Below are 22115 nucleotides of genomic sequence, written 5' to 3' on the forward strand. Positions count from 1 at the left end.
GGGGTGTGGATGGGAGAAAGAGAGGAAAAGCGTAGGCCCCCCCCCCCAGGTAGTTGACCACATATCCATTGCTTAAGGAGAAAGATGGCAGGCCCTCTGGATTTGAATGGGCATTCTTGGGAGGGGAGCAAACTCCATGAAGGGCTGAGTAGGAAGTTAGGCTCTCCATGGGAAATCGGGTTACAACAAGGATAAGAAAGTGATGTCTCAGCGTAGGAGTCACACCTGTGTCACCTCCTGTGGGGTGGATGGAACCTGGAGCCAGGGTTCCCTTAGTGGTTGAGGAGATGCTTCCACTCTGCCCTCTCAGTATCTGGATGTTCAGCCTAGTGAACAATGAGCTGTGTGACTACAGAAAGTCACTTCCCTTCTCTTGCTCTCACATTCATTTGCACAAGGATGAAGCTGGATTAGAATGTCCAAGGGATTCCTTCCAGCTCTCCAAGTGTGATTCTGAAATTATACCTTTATTTCCGGCAGCTCCTCTCTTTGTCTAATCCAGTCAGCTGTTAAGCCACAACCCTCAGTGAGTCCTACTTAGCTCCCAGGGGTCTATCTTAGGTCCCATTCCCTTAGGGCCTCATTCATGACTTCTGATGAACCAATGACTCTATGATCTCCAAGGTGTACAGTGGTGCTTCCCCACCCCAGGCATGAAAATGGCTTATATTTATATAGTACTTTATGAATATAAAATCCTTTACATGCATTGGTTCTTCATAGCAACCTTATGAGATAGAGAAGTATGAGTTTGTTTGTTTGTTTGGGGGGGAAGGCAAGGCAATTGGGGATAAGTGACTTGCCCAAGATCGCACAGCTAGTAAGTATGTCAAGTGTCTGAGGTCAAATTTGAACTCAGGTCCTCCTGACTCCAGGGCTGGTACTCTACTCACTGCACCACCTAGTTGTCCCCGAAGTATGAATTTTTATCCCTGTTTTGCTGACGAGAAAATTAAGGCACAGAGGAAATGATGTATTTGTATGTTTTATGTATGAGGTATTTGCTTCAAGAGACCCTTGTGAATTTTTTTTAAAGTGAGGTGTGGAAAAACCCTTCACACTCCAAAGGAATTAATTTCTCAAGGTGGAATTTCTTTCTGTGGTGGATAGTTTTGATCAGGGAGCTCACCAACAAAATAAATTAAATCTCTTGGTCAGGTGGACTCCAGAGGGTTAATACTATTCAGGATGAGGTAAGTAGACAGTACCTGCTTTCAACGAGCTTACCACCAAGTAGAAAGGACTACCAAATCCACAAAAACCAGTTATTCAAAGGAGGATGTGAGAAGTACATTGTTATTGTGAAACACAGTAGCAAAGAAAGGGTGCTGGCTCTGGAAAATTGAAGTGGCCACTGAGGTCCCTTCCAGCTCTAGAACCTTTCGCTTCTAAGCTTTTCCCCTGTAAAATGGATTTGAACTGGATGATCTCTATGGTTCCTTCCATTCACAGAGATGAAAGAGCCTAGAATGTGTCTGGGGAACAGTAACTTGTCCAGTTTTGCTGGAGGGTACAGTACATTGGGGGAAGTGGGAGAGGAGGCTTGGAAGGATAGATCTGGGCCACTTATTGAATGCCTCTGATTCAAGTCTTGTAGACAGTGGGGAGACACTTGAACTTTCTGAGTACTGGAGGTAGTGCGGTGCTTTTGGAGACTAACCTGCCACTGGTGTGCAGGATGAATTGAACCAGGGAAGAGGACACTCTAGCAATAGTACGAGTGAGACCGGAGTGGTGGCACTGGGGATGGATGGAAGAGATACTACAGATATGTAGTCTGCACAGCTTGGCAACTGATTGGCTGTGGGGAAGTAGAAAGACAGGGAGGAGTCAAAGAAGACTGAAGAGGTTTCTGGTGGCACCATTAGCAGACCTAAGGAAGGCAGGGGAAGGTGTGGTTCTGAGGGGGAAGGTGATGAATCTGGTTTTCGACATGCTAAGTTGGGGGCATTCTCAAGACCTTTGTGAAAATGCAGCTGGAAAAGGGGGGTGGTCCAGAGCTTGGGACAGGTGATAATCTAATTAGAGGCAATCATCTAATTAGAGGAAGCAGTTGGAAGGCTTTGTAGACAGACGCACACAGAGGAAGGTAGAAGAGAAGGCCCAGGCTAGCGGGGAAAGGCTTTGCCTTTTGTGGGAACAGGGTAGTGCTCCCTCTGGTGGTCAGAATGAGCAAATGCATTCCCTATCAGACACCCCAACTCTGATTTCCTCCCCCAAGAGAGAGGCCAATTTCAACTCCTAGTTTTTTACAATTTTATTTATAACAATATCTGTGTTATTTAGTTGTAAAGGAATTCAGCAAAAATTATTAAAACGTTCATATCCCCAAAACAGGGGCTGCCCAATCCTTCCTAGGAGTGCCCCAGGATTTCCTCAGCCACCCTGAGGAGTGCGGAGGGGCTGTTTCCCAAAAAAATTCCCCACTGTGGGAGCCACAGTGATGGGAGGAAGGGGGGGTGTTTGGGATGGGGGGAGAGTTCTGACTGGGATGGGAGGCCAGGGCAGCATCCATCTTAGATAGGCCAGGGGCAGGATGTGACCATCCCCAAAGACTAGAGACAAGATGAGCTTTGATTTTGGCTGGAAGTCCCCCTTCACCCCAAGGCTGTAAATGTTTCCTCCTCCCTTAGATTAGCCTTTGGGGAACTGGAGACCAGGAGGGAAGGGTGGATTTCCTCAAGAAAGTGTCTTGTACAGGGCAGGATGGGGTGGCAGCTTCTAACTTTCCCCCACCCTAGGACAGCCCCATGTCTGAGCTGCACAGACCCCCAGAGCCCTCCCTGCCCCTCAGCCCGGAAGGCAGCGTTGGGGGGGGCAGAGGAAAGGAGGGGAGGACAACGGAAAGGGATAACACTGCTCGCTCGCTCGCTCACTCACATATAAAAAGTAATTCCTTCATTTTTACATTTATACATCGGCCAGGGGGCCGGGTTTGGGGAGGGGGGAGTACTCAGGTGAGGAAGGGAAAGTTTAAAAGGATTTCTCATGGGAGGGGGAAAGGTATCTCTGGAGTCCAGGCTGGGGTGGGGCACGAGCCCCTATGCCAGGGGGTCGCCCAGCTCATCCTCAAGCCCTCGGCCTAGCAGTTCCCGCTTCTCATCGGTGCTGGCCAGTGAGTGTCGGCTACCGTGGCCGCCCATGTACAGGGTGGCATACACGGGGTTCGTGAAGTTGGTAGGCTGTGGAGAATAGAAGGAAATCAGGGGGAGACCCTTCCTGTCACACCCTGCCTACCCTGGGCCACTCCCTACCTCCCACCCCTACCCTCAAAATCCAAGTTCCTTCTGCTCTGTCTCTCCCCTGCCGCCCTCCTCAGGCTGGCTCCCTGTTTGCTGTTCACAAGCCCCTGTGTCATCCCCAGATCCTGCCATCTTCCACTCCAAGAGGCCGTCGGTGCCTTCCCCGACTCCTCCTGCCCTTCCCATCCTGCCTACCTTATCAGGATCCAGAGCAAAGTCAGCGTCCAGCAGGCCCCCAACATCATCTGGCTCCCCACCCTCGTACATCTTGTAAGTGGGGTTCCCGATCTCTACATTCATGGCTCCGTTGGTCATTCGCTGGTGTTGGAAGCCCTTGGCCCTAGGGAGGAGGGGAGGAGGGCAATAATAGCAAACGGGTCAGGAAAAAGAAGGCTCGGGTGTGACGGGGTCATTGGCAAGGCTTGGGAGGCGCTGAAGAGGAAGCCAGTGAAGGATGTCAGCCAGAAGACATCACAAGACTTCAAGGGCCCGATCCCCACACCTCCTCTCCAAATGAGGTCCTTTCCAACTCACCCACGGATTCGATGTTTGTACCAAAAGACAGTTCCAGCCACCAGGAGCAGCAGCAGCAACAGCAGGAGTGGGATGAGGATGGAGGCTATACCTTGAGGAGGGAGGAAACAAGTGGGGAGAGTCAGGAAGGCCTCGGGCCTGGAGGGGCCCTACCTCTACCACCCAGTGGCTTGTCCCAGAATCCTCCCATGCCATGAGTGTGGGGCCCAACACTGGGAGTCTTCAAGGAGAGGCTACATGATCGCTAGTCAGGGAGATTCCTGTTCAGGAGCAGGTTGGACTCATCTGTGTCATGTCTCCTCTCCCCACTTTGATTCTGCTCCATTCCTGCCACCACCCTCTTCACCTCACCACACACCCCCTTCCCATATCCCCGAAACCTACGTCCAGGCTGTGACTTGTTGACTAACTGCTCACACCGTGGGCCTGTATTTGGGGCAAGGCACCTAGGAAGGAAGTCGAGATAGGAATGGTTGGCATAGTCCTCCATGGTCCCAGAGAATCCCCAGAGGAAGCTGTATATGGGGATGATGGAAGAGGGGTCAAGGTGTCCCTTGGTGGCAGACTGGTCTGGTCAAGGAGGGATACCCAGGAGAGAGGCCCTATCAGGCTCCCTAGGACTCACTGGCACTCTGGCATCTGTTTGCTGTTCATTGTACAGGAGCCTCCATTGAAGCAGTGACCATCACAGGTGAGACAGCTAGGGGCAACCCGGCCATCGGAGCAGCTGTTCAAAGGGAGGAATTAGCTGAGGGTCCTGAAAGTCTGGGCTGCAGGGAGAGGGGCAGGGGGGCTAGGGGCTCCATTGGGGAAGGGGGATAGTAAGGATAGGACAAAAGGGCTTGGAACAGGGTGGGGAGATAAGGGAGGTTAATGGCTGGGGGGAGGGGTTGCTGCAGGAAAGGGAATGGGCCAAACCTTTCCCTTCACTCACTTGCAGGTGACATCCCCACTCTGCCTAGAGATAGTACAGGTCCCATCCAGGCAGCGGCTACATTTGTCCACCTGGCACTGTGGTCCCTCAAACTGGCTTGTGCATCGGCACAGCTTGGTGCCATCTAAGGCCATCTGGCACACCCCAAGGTTTTCACAGTAGTCAAAGCATTTCTCTGTTTGGGTCAGAGTCAAGGGAGGGAGTGGGAGAGAAAAGGAGAGATGATCCCTTCACACTCTTCCCCATCTCTATCTCTCCTAGTATCGCCCTCCCTCCTCCCAGGAGCCTGAGAATCTCCCCATCTCCAGTGACTCTCCTGGTGTAAACCATTCCTTCCCCAGCAGGGGCTTTTTTCTGTGCTCTCCCTTGTGACACTCATCTCCCAACTGGCCCTTTCCCCTGGCTGTCTCCCCTACCTGGAATAAGCCTCCCTCCTCATCTCTGCCTCCTGGCTTCCTTCAAGGCCTAGCTAAAGTCCCACCTCCTCCACTTCTCAGTCCTCGTTAATCTTAGTGCCTTCCTTCTCTGCCATCGTCTCCTTTCTCCTGTCTATATCTTGACTGAACAGTTGTGTGTGTGTTGTCTTCCCCATTAGAATGCAAACTCCTTGAGGTCAAAGGCTGTTCTGGCCTTCTTTTGTACCTCTGGTGCTTAGCACAGTGCCTGTACATAGCATGCACTTAATAAATGCTAGCTGATCCAAGCCCCTTGGCTCAACCTTGTGCTCAGCTGGGTCATCACCCCAAGTTCGGAGTCATAGAACTTTAGGAGTTAGAAGGGCCTTAAGTCCACCTACTCCACCTCCTACTTTGATGCATGAATCTCTTCTACAGTATTTCTAGCCTCTTCTTGAAAACCTCCAATAACAGAGGACCTCCCTTTCCCACATAGCCTGGTTTTAGACTGCTCTAATTGTTCAAAAGGGCAGCCAGGGGGTGAAGTGGATGGAATGCTGGGCCTGGAATCAGGAAGGCTCATTTCCTTGAGTTCAAATCTGGCGTCAGATACTTCCTAGCTGTGTGTGTGAGACCCTGGACAAGTCACTTAACCTTGTTTGCCTCTGTTTCCTCATCTATAAAGTGAGTTGGAGAAGGAAATGGCAAACCACTCCAGTATTGGCCATGAAAACCCCAAGTGGGGTCATGAAGGGTCAGACACGACCGAAAGACTAAACCACAACAAAAAGTACTCCAAGGTTCTTTCTTCTGTGGAGCTTCTGCCTGCCTCCTTTGTCACCCTCACTCCACAGAGGAGACCATCAGATATTGGAAATGAATCCTGTGCCCCTAGTCCTCTCAGCGGATCCTCCAGGAATCTGTTTCCAGCCCTCTCCTCATCCTGGCAGTCCCACTATGTCTTCAAGACCCGCTCCTCATTACCCCACCTTATATCGTCCTGGATGTGGATGGAACTTACTGAATTGGCACCGGTCCCCCAGAAAGTCTGGCGGGCACCGGCACTGGGGCTGGTTGCCCTGGTTGACGGAGCAGGTACCATTGTGGGTGCAGTATCCTGCACATACCTGCTGGTTGCATGTGGGGCCTGTGAAGCCCGTCGGGCACCGACACGTGGGCATGCCTGCAGGGCAAGGAATGGAAAAGGTAAGACAGGGCACTAAGAAAATGAAGGGGTAAGGGGACCAAGACAGAGAAAGGGGGTAAATTGAGCCTGAGAGAAAAGACAGAAACAAAGAGAAGGAGGCTGAACAAAATAGTAGAAAGAGCAAGATAGAGAAGGATACTGAGGCAGAGAAAGGGGGTGAGGCAGCAAGAATGCCCCCATACCGGAGGGTGAGGCAGCACAGGTCCCCCCATTCTGACAGTACTGCCAGCACTGGTCCAGTTCACACTTGTCGCCTGTGTATCGAGGCTGGCAGCGGCACTTGGGCTGGCGCCTGGCATTGAGGAAGCAGCTGCCACCATTGAGGCACTGGAGGCTGCAGGTACCTGGCCGGGGTGCTGTTGGAGGCAGTGGTCAGAGGTGACACAGGGTTCCCCCAACAGGTGTGTGCACACATATATACACATACTCTCTCTTCTCCTCCTCTTGGAAGAATCAATTTGGAATCTGGGACCTTGGACAGGAGCGGGTGGGGAGACTTACTGAGGGTCACAAGTCAAAGGCTATCTGTGGGGGTCAGTGAGGGAACTGGGGTGAATGACTGATCCAGTAGCAGATAAAGCCCAGAGGGTCAGGATGATTGGCTGTGATAGCAGAGCTACCCGGCAAGGGAGAGGGGTCCACGGTCTGGGCTTAGATATGGAAACACCTGGTGCAGATCAGGGGTGGGGGATGAGCATCAGGGAGGTCCCAGTTCTGTGAGAGATCCCAAGCTAGGCACGTACCATCTGGTGGAGGGGTGGGTGAGGGCAGCAGAACACAGGTGCCATTATCGAGCCGTTTCCCATTAGGGCAGGTGCAGACAGGGCCACTGGGACTCAGAAGGCAAAGCCATTCACATTTCTTTCGGTCACAGGGATTGGTCACTGCAAGGAGGACAGGGTTGGGGGTAGAGTACAAAGATCCTTAATAATGCTCAGACTCTACCTCAGCACTTCAGCAAAAGACCCAGGATACCTAATCTTCCTCCAGGCCCTCCTGACTCTCTTCTTTTTCCACCAGATCCTAATTCCAAGGATCTTCCCTTCCAGTCCTGGGACCCTCAGGACCCAGTATCCCCTCCCCATCTCCTCTAAGCCAGGCCCTTTCACCCATAAGACCCTGGATGCCCCATCTCTCCACGATTTCTTCCTTTTATATGTCAGAAACTCTCTTTCCATTCCAGAAAACTACAGGACCCAGGACTCAATTTCCCATTCCCCTGGGCCACTACCATCAGAATTGAGGCTTACACCTCTCCTCCATCTCGAAGACCCTCTGCTCTTCTGACACCCTATGACCACTTACTAAGCCCATCCTTTGTCACACTCCCCTCCTTCCAAGGCCCCTACCTTCAGGTTGTTTGTGTTGATGATACAGGACCACATCTGAAGCATGGCTCAAGCCCCCAGTCAGGTTGATCAAGGGACTGTGCCCAAATTTATGGATCTTGAAGACCCGGTTGTTGATGTAGGTGACACCATAGATGTAATCTTCAAAGACATCAATGCTAAAGGGGTGACTCAGACCTGTGGAAGCAATAGGAAAAGGACAGTAAGAACAAAGATCAAACAGTTCAAGCCTATGTCCAATCCTAACCTTCCTCTCAACCTCCAGACACGCATGTACATCTGCCTATCGGACACTGCCACTTGGACGGCCAGCCTAGGGCTAGCACCTTGACCTCACTATATGTATGATGGTTTATACATATTGTATTATCACCTCCCTGTCTGCTTCCCCCAAAATAAACCAAACCACCTCCTCCTGCTGACTTGCCTATTTCTGTCCATGATGCTCAGGTTCTACCAGACACCCAGGCTTTCACTTCTCCTTCTTCTTTGCCCTCCTCCCCCACATTCAGTCATTCATCCAGACGGCACACCCTGAGGTTCTCACAGTAGTCAAAGCATTTCTCCCCATCTACCTGGGAGCGCTCTCTCACGTCTCCCTTCCTCCTTCCCGTTCCCACCGCCACCACTCTAGTTCAGGTCCTTGTTACCTAATATCTAGGCTATAGCAGAGGCGTCCTAACTTTTCCCTGCCATCAGTCTCTGCCCCCCTCCAATCTAGCCTGTACAGCGATGCCAGATTAATCCCCTGCTCAAAGACTTTCTGTGGCTTCACACTGGCTACAGGGATAGATCTCAGACTCTTAAGTCTGTCATTCAAGGCCCTCTACAGCCTGGTCCTAACTTACCTTGCCAGCCTCATCTCCCATGGCTCCCCTGCACATACCATAGGCTACAGCTGAATTTCATGGTTCCCCACATACTTATGTTCTTGACCACCTTTATAATTTTGCTTTCATCCCTATTTTCCACCCCTCCCATCTCTACCTATGGAAATCCTATCAATCCTTCAAGGCCTAACTCAAATAGCGTCTCCTTGATGGTGCTTTCTTAAATCACTCCAGCTAGAACTAATATACCCCTCCCTCTACTCTCTTCCACCACTTTGCATTACTCCTTGGTGTTGAGTGCACCTTGCCCTGAATATGAGTTACCGGCGTACATACATCTCCTCCACTGCACCCTAAGCTCCTGAAGGTCAGGCACTGTCTTATAGAGCCTCACACCCCACACAGTGCCTCCGATGCAGAATTCGATTCAAGTTTCAAAGGCTACACTCAGGCCTGGGGGCGGGAGCAGGTGGGAGGGAACACCTCCTCAATAAAGAGCTCCAAGGAGAGCTCAGTCTTGAGGAGGACAGATAGGAAAAAGGCGGAGGAGCTAAAGAGACAGGAGGGATGGCCAGTATGAAGAATGGAGTGTTATAGGGCAGGATGTTTCCATCCCCTCAGTTCAGGCCTGTGGTGGGGGTGTCCCCGCCCTGGTGCCCCGGAAAGGTCCTCACCTCTTTTGCTATCAGCAGCCAACACAGGGTCAGTGCCATTGAGCCGGATGCTGCCGATGATGGAGAGCTTAGCATCTGCCCAGTATAGCCGCTCATTATGGTAATCCACCGCCAAGCCTGTGGGAGTCAGGATGGAGCACATCATGAAGGCGTGGTGGAAGTATCTTTACTCCCATGGAGGCAGAGAGAGCAAAATTGTGCTATCTGTCAGGAAAGGATTTCCCTTCATCTTTCTCATGTACACAAACACACATGCACAGAAGTTCATATTCACTTCCCTTCACACATCATCTTCTCTGAAGGGCCTTCCCAACATTAACACTCTGTACACTCAACTGTCCAAACCAATGGGATGAAGCTGAGGTCCCTCTAATTTTCAAGGCCTTCGAACCACTGAATTCAAAGCTACATGTAGGGCTTCCACCCTTCCACCACTGCCCCAGGGCAGAGCTCTCTTCCAGATCTATCCTGCTTTGCATACCTGTGGGCCACTGAATATTGTCTTGTACCAGCGTCTCCCTGAGGGTCCCATCCATGGCAGCTGTCTCAATCTTCGGGTGGTTGCCCCAGTCTGACCAGTACATGGTGCTAGGGGAGAAGGTTACAAGTGTGTGGCGGGGTATGAGTATTGGCTGTTCGTATTCAGTAGGAGCTTGTCAAGGGGGAACAGACAAGGTGACCATGTATGCCCTCTTCTCCTCTTGAAAGTTAAGGTCACTTCTAAAACACAATTTAAAGGCCTTCTATTGAACAAATAAACTAAACTGATTTGGGGAGGCCTCCTTGCTCAGGGAATCAAGCCAGCATCCTCAAAGGATGATGATGAAACTAAAGGGAAATCAACTAGGAGAGTCAACCCTTCACATGAGCCATGGATATCTTCCAGGGGCAACCAGGAAGAGACCCTGATTTTGGAATCAGAAAAGTCCTCAACTGTGGGGTCAAGGAAGCTGAAGAATGGGCAGAAGAGAGTTCTTGAATGCCAAGTAAGGGGCTGCACAGAACCCATATTCCAGAATCAGAACATTTTTATGATTGTTGACAGCCTGTAATTCTTTAAAAAAAAAAAAGATTTCTCCACAGCCTTTGACTACTCATTTATAAAGGAATGTCTCTTAATTTATACATACAAATTCATTATATAACTTGGACTTATCAGAGCTATCTGATGCAAAGATTTTTTTCCTCTCTCTATAGTTTCTCTTCTTATTCTAGCAGCATTGATTTCATTTGTGAAAACTTTAATTCTGTATAACTGAAAATGTTTATTTTTCCTTCTATGAATTCCATCTCTTGTTTGGCTAAGAATTTTCTCCCTCCCCTGCCGCATCCATGGTTGTGAAAGGTACCACATTATATTCTCTCTAATTACTTTGTGATGTAACCTTTTACATTTAAGTTGTATATTTATTTGAACCTTATGGTATGTAGTGTAAGAAGTTGGTCCCAATCTAATTTCTGCCAAACTTTCCTAGTTTTCTTACATATTCTTGTTGAACAGGGAACTTTTCTCCCCACTAGTTTGTATCCTTGGGTAGATCTGGACTGTCCTGTTCAACAGCTTCTGGATCTTATGAAAGTCTGATTTGTAAAAGCCACATTTAGTAATGACCAATGAATATGCATTTGAGAAGGGTCAAAAGATGACAGCAGGGAAAGGAAGCAGAGCTCCAGAATAAACAGAGAAATCTTTGCTGGACCCAAGAAGTTAGGCTGGCCAAAACACTTAGTGTCACCAGAGTTAGAAGTGGAGGGGACTTTCTTGCTGAACCATCTAGATTCAGAACTGGAGAGGTCATCTACTAGGACGCCATTGTTTTACAAATGAGACAGCTGTGGCCCACAGAGACCAAGGGAGGACTTTACAGAAGTTGATGGTTTTGCCTGAGGTCATAGGTTTTAAGCAGCAGAGCTAAGATTTGAATCCTAATCCCTGGACTCTAAATTCAGCACCCTTTATGCTATACCATATTGCCTCCTGTGGCCAGATTTTAGATCAGCTTGGACTTTCTATCCCTACTCTTAACTGCAGACTAGGCAACCCTCCAATTTAGACCTTGGAGAATTTTCTTTTTTTGTGTCTTCATTGTCTTTTCATTTTCCCCTTAGTTTCTCTAATAAAAATTATTTAAAAAAAATTCTAGCCCTATATGTGAACCAAGGGAAAGACTCAATAGGTAGAGGGGAAGAAGGGGTGTTTGAAGGCTCCTGATGGCCATGCTTGGAAGTAGCCACTAATTTTTCAACTCTAAAATTGGCCAGTGAATGAGTTTGGAGAAATGAAGTAGAAATCTGGGAGAAGGGAGGGAGAAAGACAGATTCTAGGATTGCTGCTGAGGTCCTCTCCCCTGTTGAAGAAGTACCCAGATTCTACATTTTGTCTCCTTCTGATTATCCTTACCCTCGAAGTGGGTCAACCACAATGGCATGAGGCTCATCAATCATGCCCGATATGAGTGTCTTGCGATTCTCGCCCTTCATCTGTGCCACTTCAATCACATCCCGCCCTGAGTCTGTCCAGTATATATTTCCTGCCACCCAGTCGATGGCAATGCCCCGTGGCATCTTCAGCCCTGAAATCTGGAAAGGGTATATGTATGTCTATGGGATGCTTGATATCCCTCATCCCTTATCCAACCCTCGTCAACCAATAGAACATAAGCTCCTGGAGGGCAGGGACTGTCTCACTTTTGTATTTGTACTCCTGGCATATAGTAGACATTTAATAAATGCTTGTTCATTGATTTATCACCTAGCCCAGTCTTCTGGGAAGATCCTGTCCCCCAACCCTCTTCCTAATCCATAGAATAACTCCTAAATATGTCTGGATGGGCTCACCTCTGACTTCCTATCCTCCTTTGCCAAACGACTGAACATCACTTGAATTTTCTTCCTGCACCTCAAACCCAATACATTCAAAACTGAACTCATTATTTTCCTCCAACCTGCCCTTCCTCTCAATTTGCTAATTTCTGTTGATGGTACCACCTCTGACTCCTAAACTCTGCTCCTGGCTCACCTCTTCCAAGAAGTCTAACTTGACACTGATGCTCCCTTCCATTCCCAGCATTCCTGTCTATGATTCAATGATACTAGGGGACACAGCGACCATAGTCAGGGTTTAACATGGTAATAGATTGCTTTGTATCCCATTACCATTAACCGAGACCCTGGTCATTGTGTCCCCTAGGCCTTAGTTCCAAGGCACCCTTCCCATCCCAGTCAATGTCCTGTATTGCCCCAGGAGTTTGTTTTTCTACCCCCAGTTGCCCTTCCTGTTTCTCCTGCTCTGAATTTTCAAACTGTCCTATACTCCTTATTTTAAGGAAAACTCCCATCCACTAACACTGAAATAAGTAATGCTTCAGTCTCTCCTCACCCCTATTCAGCCAATCTCCACCCCACCTCCATTCCCATCCCCTCACATTAAGGTGGGTGACACCCCCTTCCGTCTGGCGCCGATGACGGTTGGATGTGGTGGGGGGAGCTGTGGGTGGCAGGTTGCGGAAGGATATGGTGCCTGTGTGCCAGTTGGTCCAGTAGACTCGGCCAGCCTTGACGTGAACATCCATGGCGTCAATGCGGACACTCTCATCACCTTGGAACGCCTGCTCGTAGGCAGAGTTGGGGTGTCCAGGGAACAGACTTCGAATCTCATTGTCATCCGCAATGTACAGGACCTGGTACTCTGATCCTGGGTGGGGAGAGTTTAGAGGGTGGGGTGTGTGTGTGTGTGTGTGTGTGTGTGTATACGTGTGTGTGTGTGTGTGTGTGTGTGTGTGTGTGTATTGGGGCAGGGGAGGAAGGGAAGATCTGTGATAAAAGAGATCTGGGGCTTTAACTCTGGTTGGGGGGTGTGGACAGGGTGTGTTTGGCTTCAGTCATATTATTTCATAAGATCTGATCTCTGGAGCTGGAGGGGACCTCAGAGGCCGCCTAACTCAAGCCTTCATTTTACAGAAAGCATATGACTTACTCAAGGTCATAAAGACATTAAATTGTAGATCCAGGACTTGAACCCAGGTCCTTTGACTCCAAATCCAGAATGCTTTCTGCTGTACTGCACTGTTTCCATTTCTCATCCTATCATTTCAAGACCCTCCGAGTAGCCAATTTTCTTTCTCCAGCTCAAACCCTCCTCTTCAATCATCCTGACCTCCTCATTGGCCTATATATACCACACTCATTCCTGCCAGGATGCCCTTCCTCATGGTGTTTGTACCTGAAGACCTCCCCTCCTGCCTACCCCCTATCTAAATCCTCTAGTACTTCAGGACTTGTCTGGAGAGTCTCCTCCCCATGAAGCCTTTCCCACTGACTCCCACCCACAGTGAGCCTTTGCACTTACTCTTGGGACTACAGGTCGTCCCAGTGAATTATATCCAACTTTGTTCTCCTATCACATGCTGTCTGCCATTTTTCTCTTTTTCATGCATATGGGTCTTGCCTTCCTGCTAGATTTTAAGTGTCTTGAGCAGGGGGACTGTGCTTCAGCCTTATCTCTGTCACCCACAACTCGGAGCTTAAGACTGAGCACCCAGCAGGTCCTCAATAAGTATTTGGTGAATTGAACTGGGCCTGGTATTCTGAGCCTGGGCAGTTGCTGAGTTCAGGTTGAGTAAGGGAAGGACTGAAGCATCCTTAGCTTATGCCCGTGGTACCCCAGTGTCCTTCCCAAGGACTCAGGCCCATGGGCCCTGCCGAGATCCCATACCTTCTGCTTTGCACGTGTTATGCACCTTCATGAAGTTCCGAGCACAGCTACAGAGGTGGCTGCCCTTGGTGTTGTTGCAGAGTTGGGAGCAGGTACCAAAGTTCAGACACTCGTTGATGTCTGTGGGAGGGTGTGGGTGATCAGCAGAGGGTGGAGAGCTCCCAACATGTTGTCATGCCCAGAGCCCTGCCTCCACCAAGGTCTGGGCAGCCATACTGCCTCTGTCCCCACATTCCCTTGGTGATAGCCGTATCTCTGGGCTTAGATGATACTCCTTGTCACAACCTCCACAGCCAACATACCTTGGCAGCCACGCTGACCAGGCACAGTGTGGAATCCTGGGCGGCAAGCACAGTACACAGCTTTGGGGCTCTGGATGCACCGAGCCTCATCCCCACAAACACTTCCATTCCCAGCACAGCTGCTCAGCTTTGGGTCTGGGCAAGAAAAAGTAATTAGACACACTGGAATCCAGCTCCTCCTGTACCCCACCCCATCCCCAGATATAGCAGGCTCTTCTCCAGGCCTCTGTCCCTTACTGCTGCCCCTTCTCCCGCCCCACAAATTGAAGTGAGCTGGTTCAGTACCAGGACTGCAGCCTTCCTCATCAGAGCCATCTTCACAGTCATCAAACATGTTGCATCGGAGTGTGGCAGAGAGACAGCGCCCATTCCGACAGAGAAACTGGGCTTTCTTGTCCTTGCAATGCGGGGACTGGGCTGTGGGGGGTTCTGGGAGGTGGGGATTGGAGAGGGAAGGGTTCAGGAACTCAGACAATGGCAGAGCTGGTCCTCAGCCTCACCCTTGCAATCTCGTGTTCGGCAACCCTCTTCTGCCGCTGCAACCCTTCCTGCCAGCCTTCCCTAGCCCTCATTTCTCCTCTGCTGGCCACAGGCCCTGTCAGCCTCAGAACTGGACCCTTATTTCTCATTCCAGAGTGCCCATCCCTCCCCCCCAATCCCCTACCCATGGGGTCTCCCTGCCTCTCCCAGAGTTCTTCCTTGCGATCTGCCCCAAACTCTGCAGGCTTTTTTCATATGCCCATCCTTTCCCACCCTCCCTCCTATTTCCCATTTCCTTCTGCTCCCATGGGCTGCCCTCAGGTCTCCCACACTCTTATGGTCCTCCTTTCCCTCCATCCAACTCCAACAACATGCCCTTCTCTCCTGAGCTTCCCCTTGCACCACAATCCTATCCGTCCCCTGCTCCCTGCAAGAGGGAACTTGCAAGGGGCAGCGGGAGGAATGCCGGACCTGGAGTCGGAGGATCTGAGGCCGAATCTCAGCTCTGTTATTTATTATCTGGGTGATTTGGGGCAAATCACTTCTTTAAACTCTAAATCTCTGATCCTAAGATCTTCTCTTTCCCAAATCCTATCCCTCTTTCCCTCCCCAGTCATCTTCCTTCCTTGTGGTAGCTCCCCTCACTGTCCGTGTAACCAGGGGTCTAACTCCCTCGATCGACATCCATGTAGTTCTCTTTATCTCTCCACCACTTTCCTCCAGCTTCCTCCCTCCTCTGATATCCTCCTCCTCTTCTTCTCTGGTGACCGGCCCCCCTCCATTTCCATGTTCTCCTAGTACAGCCTTTCCTTTCCCCACACTTCTATCTTCCTTTTCCCTACCTACCCAACTCATCCTCTGCTGCCCTGGGCCTAACCCATCCAGGAAGAGTTTTCCCCAGAAGCCCTCTCACCACAGTCCTCCTCGTCAGTCCCGTCTCCACAGTTGTCTGTCCCATCGCACTGACGCCCGATCCACAGACATACCCGATCATTCTTACATCGGAATGGCCTGTTGGGGGGGCACTGGAAGCGGGCTGGGGGTAGAAACAGAAACGGGGTAAGAGGTGGGGATCGGAGGGAACCTGGAAACCCCAACTAAACTAATGAAGAGGATACTCTGTCCACCAGCCCGCCATGCTGGGATAGCATCGCCCTGCTTCTCCCCTCTCCCTTCTCCCCCAATCTTGGTAGATTTCCCACGCTCAGCCTCACCACACTCCTCGGGGTTCTCATCTGAGTTATCACCACAGTCATCCTCCCCATCACACTTCCAGGCCAGTGGTTTGCATAGGGTGTTGTTACATTGAAATTCATCCAGGGGGCAGGTCCGTACTTTGGGTCCGGGTGGCAAGAGAAAAAGTTACAGGACGCAGGATTAGATCAGTTCTTTTTTGTTGTTTTCTTTTTAGAGATGGTCAAGACCTCAGAGATCATCTAGTCATAAGATCATAACAGCTCAGACAGAGTTGGAAGGGACTATGGACACCATCTAGGTCAACCCAAGAACCCAACCCCAGACTTCTGCAGATGAGGACGAGGGGAAGGGCCCAAGTCATACAACTGGCTAGACCAGGAAGAACAACCTTAGATCTTAAAAGCAAGGGCAGGTTATTGAATAGCTCATACAGGGGAGAGACAGAGGGCAGAAAAGAATGTGTGGGATGCGCCAGGGATGCTCTATGCGCAGTCCAGGGAGATGGAAACGAGAGGGTGGAATAGAGTTCTGCACAAGAAGCGAGCTTTGACTCTTGTCCAGCTCTAGGAAGAACTGTCTTGTGGGAAGAGGGATTGGGCCTGGTCTTCTTAGTCCTAGAGGGCAGAACCAGAAGCAATGGACGGATGCTTCCGAGAGGCCAGTTAAGTCAGGAAGTGCTTCTAACAATTGGAGCTGTCCAAAGTTTGAATGGGCTGCTTCTCCAAGGAGGAGGCCTTCAAACCTTAATGGATGACCACTTGCCAGGTATGGGGATTCTTTGAGTGAGTATGGGTTGGACTAACTGCCCAAGGAAGTACCTCCTAATTCTAAGTTCTGTGATACCTCAAGCCTGAGTTAGGAGCCTGGGGCCCATTAAAAAACTAACTAGATCATAGATCTCGAAACCTCAGATTCCATCTAATCCCATTCCTTAATTTTACAGATGAGGAAACTGAAGTCCAGGGATGATAAATGGCTTGCCCATGGTCACATAGCTAGCAAGCCTCCCAGGCAGGATCTGAACCCAGGTCCTCTGGCTCCAGAGACAATGCTCTTTCTATTGAATCACATGAAAATCTGGAGCCTACACAGGAGGGACTGATCATTCATTCTCTAGAGGCCAGGTACAGGCTGTGAGGAAGAGAGCTCAGACTGAGACTGGAGGCTGTGACAGCGATGAACTTGGACCAGGCAGAATGGAGAAAAATGAGCAGTTTCCCGGCAAAGCCGATCCAGGCTTTTTACAAGCCTGTTCATGCTGTGTGGAAAGCAGAGTGGGCTGATAGGAATGAAGCCAGTTAATTAAGCCTGTCAATAACCTCTACCTTCACCCCCGTAAGGAAGTGGAACTGTGAGCTCTGTTGACTTGACTTGCATTCCTGGAGGAGGAGAAGGACTGGGGGCTGGTGAAGACTGAAGTCCAAGGCTCAGCCTTCAAAGGGGAAAGGCCCTCTCTCTGCCTGCCTCTGGGAGGTGGAAGGAGCACGTGGGGAGAAGCCAGCAGAGCTGGAGGAGGAGATGGAAACATTCTGTCCCTCGTCCAGCACTATGAGGGCAGAGCGAAGGATGGGGGTCAGGAGAGTGACACGGAAGAGTCTGGGAGGGCTGGGAAGCCAGAAGGTGCCCCTGCCTGCCCCCTGCTGCTCACCACCAGTGCTGCAGGCCTCCTCGTCACTCCCATCCATGCAGTCGGCGTCCGCATCACAGCGCCAGCGTAGGGGGATACAGTGACCACTCTTGCACTGGAACTGATCCATGTCACAGCGAGGGGTGCAGTCTTTCTGTGGGGCGGGGGTGGCGAGAATGGGGATAAGTGGCTCGGCGGTCAGGGCCCTTGGCAGGCCAGTGGCCCTGGGGGGCTACCTGTACCGGCTCTTAGCTAGCACTCCTCCATGGTCCCCACCCTGGGCCCCCTCCTTAAGTCCCCGAGTGATATGTTGGGCTGTTCTCCCAGCCCCTCCCCACCTCATCAGAGCCGTCAGCACAGTCATGATCCCCATCACATTTCCACCGTCCGGCGATGCAGCGGCCATTGGCACAGGAGAACTCACTCTCGGAGCAAGGCCGGGGGGCTGAGGAGGGACAGACACCAAGGGGATAGGCCTGAGAATTCACTGGGAAGCCACAGAGTCCCTAGCAAACTCAGGATAGGAGGTGACCTCACAACCCTCTATGCATCTATGCCCCAAACCCAAGCTATCTTAGGGCACATGGCTATGCTTACCTGGCTGGTACAGTGATGGCCCTCCCCCAAAATCCCTCCTCCAGGGAGAGCTATCTGGAAGGCATTTTTGCCCACCCCTTCCCTCAAGGGATGGATTGTGCAATTGGGGAGGGAGTCACAAAGACAAGCCGAAGGGGCTAGAGGGATGGGCGGAGAGACAGCACAGGGGAGTGGAGAAGTAAGGAGAGCTCTTGGGGTATGGGTGGGAAGGCATCTGGGAGCACGGGGGTATTAGAGACACCTACCTCTGCAACCCCAAGAGGACAGTGTGAAAATGGAGAGAAACATGAGATGAGGTGAAATGGTACAAACTGAAATACACGACATGGAGCTGGGGGGGGGAGGTAAGAAGGGGGGTTTGCGGCCCCTGGCCCCAGAGGGGGATGACTGCCCTGACGCAAGCTGGTTGGGCAACGTGGGGGTGCCAGAATGGGGAAACCGTGCCTATGAAGTTAGCAATGAGTGGGCGGGCATGCTCTAGGTTCGTGGGTGCTTTTGGGGGGGGTGGGGAGGTGGGGCACATACTGCAGTTTTCCTCATCCGAGTTGTCACCACAGTCGTTATCATAGTCACACTGCCAGCGGCCTGGGACACAGCGGTTGTTCTTACAACGGAACTGATAAGGCTCACAGGTCCTCTCATCTGCCAAGGGTAGGGGGACACAAGGGGTCAGAGAGGAGCAGGTCAGATACAGGAGGGTTAGCTACCGGGAAGTCAGACAGCTAATATTTGTATAGCCCTTTAACGTTTACAAAGCACTATCCTTAGGTTATCGCACATGAGTGGGTCACTCATGGGAGTGCAAGGTCTCAGCCACGGGGAGTTCAGGTGGCTCTTTATCAGGGTATGGGGGTTGGATATAGGAGGGTCAGAACTCAGTGCACATGGAGAGGTCCTCCATGGAAGAAGACCTTGGGGGAAGGGAGATAGAAGTGTAGAGCAACACTGACCCACATTGGACAGTAACAAATTATTGAGAGGATATCGTGCTGAGGTCGGGGGTAGTATTGTGTTCCCTGTATGAGGGAGATAATATCGGCAGAGGGGCAACATCAGAGGGAGAAGGGTGGGAGAGACCGCTGGCTATCAGTCTGAAGCTTCAGGGGAGGTGGGGCAGCTGAAAGTTTGGCTCGGGGTAGTGTCACTGAACAGGCAGTAGCTTCACATTCCAAATAGGGCCAGTCTTCAGCCTCTCCAAACTAATGATGCCACCCTTTCCTCCTCTTCAACTGCACCCTCCTTCCCATCCCCTGCCATCTTCTCTCCCTTCTCTTCCTTCCAGGGTGAACTGGCGAGCCATACTGATGGTACCACCTTTGCCTTTTCTTCCTGCCCAGCTCCACCCTCCCTTCAAGTCCAGTCCTCTGACTTAGCCATCAATCCTGCAAGCCCAGCTCACCACACTCTTCTTTGGGCTCATCAGAGCCGTCCCCACAGTCATCTTCTCCATCACATTTCCATCGAGCAGGGATGCAGCGTCCGGAGTCCTTACAGCGGAATTCGTCCACCCCACAGGTCATCTGGGCTGCAGGTTCGGGGAGACAAAGGTAGTGAAAAGCAATAGCCTGGGACCACTCTTCTCAGAAGGCCCACTCTGAGGCAGGCGCCAGGAGCCCGAAAAGAACCTGGCCAGCTGGGCTGGGGGAAGACTTGGGGAACTGGGCCCTTGGAGGTGGGCAGAACTCACTCAGAGTTGGCACACTCAAGGGATGTTGGGGGGATGGTCACTTACTGCAGTTAGCAGGCTCATCACTGCCATCCACACAGTCATTGTCACGATCACAGACCCAGACACGGGGGATACAGCGCTTAGTGATGGCACACTGGAACTGATTGGGGGCGCAGGTCACTTCCGCTGGGGGTGAGAGAAAGACAGGGAGTGAGACAGAGAGTCTAGCCCAGCCCCCCTCCCCAGCGCTTCTCGTGACCATGATAATTTCCCTTTTGCCATAGCCCCCAACCTGAGAGTCAACAGTAGTGTTACCTTCACTCCCACCTGTTCCTTTACCCCTAACCCTCCTATCACCTTACTTCCATCAGTTTGAGGGCTCAGGGGAAAAAAGGATTTTGCCAAAAGCTTTAAAAATATCTATAATACATCTTACATCTGAAATTTTTGAGATTTTTTCTGTATTTTCTTTCTCATTATAAACCTACTTTATTTCACAGATTCATCATTGTAAGGTGTATGGCACTGCTGCTGTTGATTAATTACATTAATCTGTCCATTTTACTATTTTATTTGATACATATCAATTACATATGATGGTTATTGTCCCATTGCTTCTCACTGTATATGCTGAATGCTGAGGGATTCGCTGATGGCTACTGGTTTGCTAAACATAACTTTTGTGAGAACTACTTGACAAAATGGAAGCTGACATGTTTAATAATGATCATAGAGTTGTTGGGTATAAAATCATCCAGACCTCTTGACTTGGGGAGGAGATCCTGAGTGTAAGAATAAGGACATTATGAGATTGCTAAAATGAAGTGAAAAAGAACTGGGAAAAACATAAAGTGATAATTAGCAGGATAACACTGGGAGTATTTTGTGAATTGATCTCATTGACCACTCAAAAATTCCTGACAGAGATATCAAAGGCTAGTCCAGGGGTGGGGAACACATGTGGCCCTCCAGGTCCTCAAGTGCAGCCCTTTGATGGAGTTTGGATTCAGTCAAAGGGCTGCACTTGAGGACCTGAGGGCCACATATGGCCTTGAGGCTGCAGGTTCCCCACTCCTGGGCTAGTCCCCTGAAATAGACCTCCAAAATCACTCTAAGGAAGAGGAGTTTATTTAAATTGTAAGATTGCATGAAGTGAGAATGATGGCCAAGGGAAAGTCCTAGAAGTGTGCGTAAGTCAGAGAAAGATGCTGAAACTCCTTGTAGTGTGAAGTACAGCTTTCCTACACCTCAAAAAAGTCTATCTCTACGTTCAGAATCTTCTTTGGTCAAGACCCTGTCCTAGTAAAGAAAGGGCTTAAGTCTGGAGTGAGTTTATTAAATAACTAAAAATCCAGCAGGTGTCTGAGCTGGACAAAATGCATAATCAAGTGGGGATTATCAGAGGACTGGCTTTTGAATTTGTGAAGTTTCTGAAAAAGCATGGTTAGAATGACCCAAGTGACAGGGTCTATGAGGATGATCCTAGATAAAAGCACAGCTTAGAAATGCCATATCAGAGAATAAACATTTGACTTGTGAGCAGTTAACAGGAAAAATTAGAATATTTGAGCAACTGACTGAGAGTGTACTGAGCAGTGTAACTCAAATGGAAGGGGAGGGGGAATTGCATGTAATTTCCTTGGTGGGGAGGGGCAGCCCAGTCGATTTAGTCTCAGGATGTAATCACAGATGATAATGTGCTAATGAGGTGTCTATACCCTACTATGCCTTTGTAAAGGATGAATACCTCTCTCACTCTGAGTCAGAAGGGAGCAATGTCATCCTAAGACAAGCCACGATCCTGGGTGACCCTTAAAAGACACAATCCAGACAGTCTGAGGCAGTTCTGGCAGAAGGTAGCAGTCGGGAAGAACAGAGCTCTTCACCTCTTGGAGAGGGAGGAGGGGACGTCTCTCCTCCCCTATGATTGGCCATGGGTCGAGCAGCAGCGACACTACTTGCCTAGCTAGAGGCAGCCCGTCCACTGGTAGGAGAGTCAATATAAGAGAATTCAAGGCACAGCTGAGGGAGCAGACACACACCCCAGACAGAGAGGCAGTCACTTGAGACCAGAAATGACTTTAAGGAGATTGACCTTTGACAGCAGAAAAAAAGAGAGAGTTATGAGAGTTATGAACTCGAGAGAGAATTAACCCCAGCCAGCAGTGCTGAGCCACAGAGACAACACTGCAGAGAGAAAAAAAGAGAGGTCTTGCAGCACATTTTGCATTGCCTTAGGGTGTTTCCTACACGCATCCCTCACTGCCAATGTATTTTAAGTTTATGCTCACTACTCCCACAAATGAGGTGTATATTGGTGGGAAAGTAAGCCCTAGGTTTATGGTATGTGGGTGTGTGTGTGTT

At 50.2% G+C, this 22115-nt stretch overlaps 1 protein-coding gene across 1 annotated transcript in view; it reads right to left on the bottom strand.

Moving 5' to 3' along the window:
- Positions 1–2242: 2242 nt before the first annotated feature.
- The window catches only part of LRP1 (LDL receptor related protein 1), a gene marked incomplete at its 5' end in the record, with an annotated part of 71286 nt that continues 51413 nt past the window's right edge, over positions 2243–22115 (bottom strand). Inside the window, 24 exon segments of the mRNA XM_036758906.1 lie at positions 2243–3182; positions 3438–3582; positions 3777–3867; positions 4161–4222; positions 4402–4503; positions 4711–4885; positions 6127–6288; positions 6495–6668; positions 7056–7196; positions 7662–7838; positions 9166–9282; positions 9647–9753; positions 11567–11745; positions 12591–12859; positions 13880–13999; positions 14182–14316; positions 14467–14610; positions 15575–15697; positions 15876–15995; positions 17507–17639; positions 17824–17930; positions 18608–18724; positions 19482–19607; positions 19815–19937. Coding sequence (XP_036614801.1) covers positions 3042–3182; positions 3438–3582; positions 3777–3867; positions 4161–4222; positions 4402–4503; positions 4711–4885; positions 6127–6288; positions 6495–6668; positions 7056–7196; positions 7662–7838; positions 9166–9282; positions 9647–9753; positions 11567–11745; positions 12591–12859; positions 13880–13999; positions 14182–14316; positions 14467–14610; positions 15575–15697; positions 15876–15995; positions 17507–17639; positions 17824–17930; positions 18608–18724; positions 19482–19607; positions 19815–19937 — 3290 coding nt within the window.

This window comes from Trichosurus vulpecula, chromosome 5, assembly GCF_011100635.1.
Source record: "Trichosurus vulpecula isolate mTriVul1 chromosome 5, mTriVul1.pri, whole genome shotgun sequence".
NCBI classification, from domain to species: domain Eukaryota; kingdom Metazoa; phylum Chordata; class Mammalia; order Diprotodontia; family Phalangeridae; genus Trichosurus; species Trichosurus vulpecula.